The 7,500-nt window shown below is 39.5% G+C and overlaps 1 protein-coding gene across 3 annotated transcripts in view; it reads left to right on the top strand.

Annotated features, from left to right (window-relative positions):
* LOC138033085 (general transcription factor 3C polypeptide 1-like) overlaps positions 1-6,872 on the top strand; it is a 111,508-nt gene extending 104,636 nt beyond the window's left edge. For all 3 annotated transcript variants that reach the window (XM_068880850.1, XM_068880849.1, XM_068880847.1), the window contains exons 38-41: positions 1-15; positions 1,433-1,495; positions 5,131-5,215; positions 6,415-6,872. The exon at positions 1-15 is cut by the window's left edge and continues 115 nt beyond it. In XM_068880850.1, the coding sequence (XP_068736951.1) occupies positions 1-15; positions 1,433-1,495; positions 5,131-5,215; positions 6,415-6,494 (243 nt within the window). In that variant the 3' untranslated portion in view covers positions 6,495-6,872. The remainder of the gene's footprint in view (positions 16-1,432; positions 1,496-5,130; positions 5,216-6,414) is intronic.
* The last annotated feature ends 628 nt before the right edge of the window (positions 6,873-7,500 follow it).

The following is a 7,500-nucleotide window of genomic DNA, read 5'->3' as shown; positions in this document are numbered from 1 at the left end:
CCCGGCATTTCAGAGGTTTGTTTGGTTGTTTGTTTGCATCTACATCCAATGTGATTATTATAACTACAATGTTGAACAAAAATCGTTGGGAAAATGTTACAGAAAAAATGGTCATTCTCTAATTTGTCTGTGTGATAAAAGATCAACTAATTCGTATTTTCTCGCCCCCCTCCCTTAATCCATTGCTGGTTTAGAAAAGGTTAAAGTCTTGCACAGTATATTTCACCACGTTATAAACATTGGTATGCGGAAGAGGGGGGTGGTGAGGGGTGGGGACCAGGCTTTGTTTGTCATGATGCATCTCCAATGCTGATCACCCCGGAATTTTCCTAAGAGTATTTGTCTAAGATTGTAGCACGCTTATTTTCACATGCACCAAGTTAGTCCTTAGTTTTTGTTTCTGTTTGTAGTGACCCGCAGGGTTTTGTCACAGCCACCTAAAAGTTCGACATTTTTTTAAATTGACAATAAATGATCACAGATATGCAATTCTTGAAATGTTGCTTTGGTGATGCTCTCAATTAACCTTCGTTAAAAAAGTGGAAGACACCCCTTATTCCCATCAAATACAACACCTGTACTGTGTTAAAGGAGATCTTTCAAGTTGATACTGAAGTCTAACCAAGAAAGGAAGAGCTTCATCGGGTTGTTTGACAAAACTGTCTTAACCAAATTCTTAAAGAGATGAATTAATCATTAGTGACTCGCTGATATCCGAGTGCTCCGAACAATAGCCAAACTTGTGTTTCCCGATTACTGTACGACGTTTCAATAGAAAATGTTACCATTAGCAACGAGTGCGAGTTTGAGAACAAGTACAACTTGTACTCGTTCTCGAAGTCATGCCCTACGGATTTAGGAAAGGGTATAGTATGAGTTCCACTCTATTCTATAAACACTATTCTTTGACAAAATCTAGGCATTTTAAGCTGCTTTTTAGGCTTGCAAACCCCACTCCTCATACCCCCCCCCCCCCCCCCAATTAGCTACGCAGCACTTGAGGATTGTTGGTGTAAGATTATGACAGCTTTAAACTAAAAGAAACAGTTCTAAATTAAACACAATTTCCTTTTGACAAACTCATACCTTACCGCTGCGACTTTTCGGTATAAAGTCGTCGCAGACCAACTTGCTGGGAATGAGTTGAGCAGGCCGGGCTGCGCAGTACGGATGCGCAGTCTTCAAAATCCCAGAACTCGTACTCGAACTCGCACTCTTTGTCGATGCTAACATTCTTTAATGTTGCTAATATTAACACGGCAAGAATGGTGTAACCACAAAAGAAGATAATGTCCATTTTGTTGTTTATTTAATTAGTATTGCTTTGAGGAATACTAATAGAACCATCAAAATGTCGGATAATGTCAGTTTAATTTATCCACTGAAGCTCGCTAATACGATAGCCAACATACTTCCTCCCTTTTCATTTCAGAGCCAGATTGCTAACCGCGTTTATGATGCGTTGCGACCTGTCCCGTTACGTGAAATCCTTGAGGTATAACATTGTAGTTTTTAAGGGTTCTTTTGCCAAGGGAAGGATGGATAATCTACAAAAGCAGTGACAATTTAAGGGGAACCTCCACTAAAACAATAAAATAACTTTAAAATTGTTCAAAATTTTCCCATTGAGTGCGTTTGTATACGAAAAAAGTGAATTTCAAAAGTGCTTGTTTTGGCTTTCAAATTTCCCGGGCGCCACCATCTAGAATAATTGTGACGTGTCGTGGTTGGCATATTGTTTCAAAACAAACGCTTGTGTCAGAACAATAGGAAAAGCACGACACGTCATAATTATTTAAGATGGGAAATTTAAAAGCCAAACAAGCGTTTATAAAATTCACTTTTTTCGGATCCAAACGCTTTCATTAGAAACAGTTTTAAAAATCTTAATTGCAAACAATATGTTCTGTGGCTTAAAGTTATTTTATTGTTTTAGTGGAGGTTCCCTTTAAAGCATGGAATTTATCTATCTGAATCATTAATTTTATGACCTCAGCTCTCCAGTTTGAGTCAACGTAAACTATCCTTTGTGGTACTTTAATCTTAGCTCTACCTTTTCGATGTTTTACTCACCCTTAGGAGATAAAATGGCTGTGTGAAGAGATTAAGCTTAATTTACCATCGTTTGGACATGCCGATTCTCAATTGCTTTCTTACCATTGCATGTTACATATCTTCCAGTCATCTCCTTGTCTTTTTTTTATTTGTATGTCTTTAGTTTTTAGTTATAGACTCTATCGTTTTGTTTGTTTTAGAGTTGTTAATAATAATGCCCTCGTCTATTTACTTTATGTCTGAACCCGGTAGCATGGAAACTGCGATCAAGTGAAGGGTATCGTCTCTCCAAGCCCATCAGTGCCAAGATCACCAACTTATTGTATATCGATGATCTAAAAGTGTATGCGGCATCGGAAGGGAAGCTTGAGAGGGTGATGGTGGAAGTAAGAAATGCGATGGAAGATATTGGGTTACTCTGGAATGAGAGGAAGTGCGCGACAGTACATGTGAAGCGAGGGCGGCTTGAGGACTCAGGGGAAATGAGGATGGGAGAAGCTAGTCAGATCAACAGTTTGAAGGACGGAGTCCAATACAAGATTCTAGGAGTATTAGAGAACATTCGACAAGAAGACAACCTAGTTTTGGAGAATGCTGAGAAAGCGTACTTGAAGAGGCTGTCGGTCATATGGTCAAGCCCCTTATCAGATTACAACAAGATCTTGGCAACTAACCAGTTCGCATTGCCAGCTATGACTTATTTCATGTGGACACAAGTCTGGCCGATTGCCGAACTCCAACGACTTGACCGAGAGAGTAGAAAGTGTATGGTGGAGAATGGAGCGAAACACCCGCTTGGGTTGACAGAGCTGTTGTACCTGCCTAGAAGATTGGGAGGAAGAGGTCTTAAGTCAGTGGAAGCGGAATATAAAACAACTAAGATTAAGGCAGTGATAAACCTGTATGCCAATAGGGACTCGACCATAAAACTGGTACGGCAGTTTGAGGAGAAAGCGGTCCGAACTGGGAGGCGATCGTTGATGAAGGATGCGCAGAACTATGCTTTCGAGCTTGACTTGGAGCTGGTACTGAGGCACCCTAAGCCAGTAGGCAGAACGAAAGAAGGCGAAGAGATAGAAAAGAAGAAGATTGTAGTGTGGACAAGGAAGGCGCTGGTGAAAGAGCACCAAGAGAGAACAGAAGAACCGAAATGGCAAGGGAAACTGACAACATGTCGATGGCTAAATGAAAAATTAGACCGGGACTGCTTTGCGTGGCTTTCCCAGTGGAAGTCAGCACCGTCACACACAGTTGCTGGAATTGAGGAGCTTTACGAACAGCTCCTCCCGACAAAGGTATATAACAACAGGAAGACAGGCACAAGTTCTAGTGGAGACGAAAGATGTCGGCTGTGCGGAAATGAACCAGAAAGTGTCGCACACATCTTGGCAGGGTGCAGCGCATTGGCCCAGACAAAGTATCTAGAGCGACACGACCATCCCCTCAACATTCTCTTCTTCGAAGTACTAAGATCCCTAAACCTTACTGAGAAGAGCTTGCCGTGGTATTCTCCCATCAAGCCCAAGCCGGTGTATGAGAATGAACAGGCTGTAGCATACTGGGATGTCCCCCTGTTTGCTGACCAGACCACTGTTTCAGCAAACAGGATAGACGTCACAGTGGTGGATAAGGTGAAGAAGGAGGTGCTGCTGATCGAGATGACGTGCGCGTGGGTGGAAAATCGCGAGAAGAAGAGCACGGAAAAGACAAGCAAGTATGGTCCCCTTCGGTGGGAACTACAAATGCGTTATCCGGGATATTGTGTGAAGCAATACAACATAGTCATCGATGTCCTGGGTGGGTATTCAAGGGACGTGAGTCAAGCGCTTCGAGATCTTGTGGGAGAAGCAAGTAGTAAAGTGGCTCACAGGATGCAGAAGTCAGTTATTACCAGTACTCTCCATATCGCCCGCTATGTCAAGATCATTCAGTCTTGAACAACAGTCTGAACATTCAAGATCATGTGTCAGGATTTTCAAGCTCATGTTTGACTCTTTTAGCAGTTATATAGTTATACAGTTTTTATTATAAACATTAGATTTTAGTATTATTCGCTATGAACACTAGATTTTAGCATTATCCATAGAACACTGACTCTTTTAGCAGTTATATAGTTACATTGCATGTCTTTATTATGAACATTAGATTTTTAGTATTATTTGATATGAACACTAGATTTTAGCATTATATATAGATCTGACACTGAGCTAGCCCCGTCTTTACGCCTAGCGTAGTGAATCTTGCGTATCTGATGTTTTACACTGCCCGTAATAATACAGCGGTTTTCAATTGAGCGTTGTAAAGCAAATACCAAATTAATTACTTCGACCAATCACATCAGGTGCAAAGAGTGCAATGAAGCAATCCAAATTCGTAGCAATCCCGTGTAACTTGCTCAATGCGCGGGGAAAATCGTGCGTGTAAGTCATGATTGGTTTTGGTGTTCCTTCTCATTGGTTGATAAACTGGCGCGAGCTTTTTCAACCAATCACCAAGTGTAGAAATTTCAATCGCGTAGTTACTTTCGCAGCCATTTGAAAACTGCTCTACGGATAATAACAACAACAACAAGGATAATAATAATAATAATAATAATAATAATAATAATAATAATAATAATAATAACAATAATAATAATAATGATAATAATGCTAATAATAATGATAATGATAATGATAATAATAATATATATTGGTGGACAAGGCAAACAGGCAATAAACATTGATTGGTGTTGCAGTCCGAGGATCACTTAATTCTCTCTTTCGTAGTAATGACTTAATTAGAAGTACATCTTCCAGGTGGCTTTTCGCCTACTAATTACAAATTAATTTTTGAAGTTTTTTAGTAAATATTCCGAACTAATTCCATTCTAACCAAAAAAATCCAATTCAACGATAGCTTTAGTGAAGGGTATGACCTTTGTACTTATACGAAAGTAAAGGCTATTGTATCAGCAAGAGACTGCTGTTCATAGAGACCTATCGTCCGTCATTAGGGCGGAAAACTGTGTTTCTGTGTTTTTGTTTTTTCATTTATTTTAAGCTCTTTTTGTTATTTTTGTTTTTTTCGTTTCAGAGTCTTCTCCGAGATGGTTGTATCATTAAGCAGACGCGAATGCTACCACCCAAGTTCTCTCTGTTTTCTTCATCCAAACAAGCAGGTTTGATAAGTCGGTCTTGTTCGTTAGTCATTTAAAGTGCAGCTTTCCTTTATTCGTTTAAGTTTCTGAGGCGACCATGTTTTTTTTATATATATATATTTTTTTAATGGAGTAGTCCTAACCAAATACAAAATATCACTAGTTACTGACAAATACTAGCTTAAATTAATTAATCATGTTTTACATTTTCCCTCGAAATTTTATTTTTAAATCGTCCTAAAAGTCCTCAAAAATCGCAATTATTTGTCCTGTGACCCAGTCAATGAACACGAATGATGGATCCCTTCCCTTCGCTGACTTCAAATTTACTTTGCAAGGAAGATTTTTCTTTGTAAGGTGAAATGACAAACTACTTTTGACGTTATCTCGAGAATAAACCTAGGCCTCAAAATATTTCGGTGTTCAGACGCAAGTTAACCTCATGCTAATCGTCGTAAATTACATGAAAGTTGGAATCTTAGGTAGGTTTGCTAAGTGTATACGCGTAAGATACTCAAGTTCTCATCCGTAATTCGCTGTCCCTCGTTGGTTATGGACAGCCCAATGCTTGTCCATGCCACCTCCATTTACTACCAGACAATAGGCCACTTCGAAAAATAACATAATACTCCTTTTTTTGTCCCCCCAAATTTTGCATAAGCATTGTTTCGAATTTCTCTTGGAACTTACATTGGTCCCAAGAGAAAACAAAAACAATGCTTATGCAAAATTTGGACAGATAAACAAAGAGTACTATGGTGTTTTCCGAAATGGCCCATAGAGAATTTTCACGTGACTTCATGGTGGCCATGTTGGTATTCCTAAAGAATGGAACGTCGGCCATGATGGTGTTTTCAACTAATCCACCGGGAATGTGGCTCTATTATCATGCAAATGTTGTGTGTTTTGTTTCAGTAAAAAAAACAAGTTACTGATCACGCGAGTGAAACACTATTTACCCATCGCCAGTCGCTGAGCAATAGACCATTTTAGCTTCCCATTTTAGACCACGTGATGTTTCTCTTCTAAGGAACAGTTTCTTTCAAATATCGTCTTGTGCACGTGCATGTGTAAGCATAACTTACATCACGTGGTCTTAAATGTGCAAACTAAAAGGTCTATTGCCCGTCTAACGCAAATGACTTAATCCAGAAAGGACACCGATGACAAATTATTCATTGCTAAAGTTTTTTTATCCAAGTCAATAATTTATTTTTCAGAGTCAAGCCAAGTCATGACTTTCTTCACACCGGCAGTGGATTGTTTGATTAAGCGTATCACGAACGAGCGCTCAAGATAAACGTGGAAACTGAGTTGTGTGTGGCTTCCATCACAATAATGCACTTGCCCAGGCGCCCGGTTGCACGTGACATCTTCCCTCCATGCTGCAAGTTGCACGTGGACAGTAATAAAATGTTGAGAAACACCTGCGGTGAAAAACCAATTCCAGTCAGTTTTATTCGAATCCAGAAGGTCAGGATTCATTCATTTTAATTGACAACAATCTGCGTAACCATCCATTCGTTGCTTTTTCCCACAGTTAGCGGTTAAGAACGATTAACAACAAAGTAAAGAACGGAAATTTCCATCAAAGAGGCGTTTGACTAATAGAGTAGCAGAGAACGTAATTGTTTTCTTTATTTGTTTTGAAATAAAAGGAATAACTTCGTGTTGCAAATGCCTTTGTGGTATCTTTTTTTCTAAGAAACTACGAGGGGTGCGGCAATGGCAACGCCGCAAAACTATATCTGATTTCATTGGTTAAAAGAGAATAAAATGATCCTGCCCCACGTGCGACACGCACGTCACTTTGGTTCATTTCTCTCCCGTACTCAACAAAACATGAGGGAGTTCAAGAAACGACGACGGCTACGGCAACGACAACGCCAAAAAGCAGTAATATTATTGGTTAAAAGAACCAAAATGTTCGTGCTGCACGTGCGGCACGCATTTTTGAACAATTCTCGCCCGTACTGGTCAAAACTAGTACGTGAAATGACCAAATTTAAGTTTTTGACGGTAACGTAGACGAACTACAATCTAGTTATAGGACATTTCGCCCATATTCTCTGCCGTTCTCGTCAAAACTGCTACGTGAAATGACCAAATTTAAGCTTTTAATGACAACGTGGACAGATGTTTACTATCAATAGAGTTATTTTCACAGACTTATGAAATTAGAGTTAGACTTGAGTTTCCAAAATCCTTAATTCAAGATTTTGGAAGGCCTAAATCCTGAATTCAGAAATACCGAAATACAAAAAGTATCCTAAATATGCATAAAAGCTAACCTTAGGCACAAACGT

This window comes from Montipora capricornis, chromosome 14, assembly GCF_036669925.1.
Source record: "Montipora capricornis isolate CH-2021 chromosome 14, ASM3666992v2, whole genome shotgun sequence".
In the NCBI taxonomy this organism is placed as follows: domain Eukaryota; kingdom Metazoa; phylum Cnidaria; class Anthozoa; order Scleractinia; family Acroporidae; genus Montipora; species Montipora capricornis.
The sequence above is the reverse complement of the archived record's forward strand: the minus strand, read 5'-3'. Positions and strand labels throughout refer to the sequence as shown.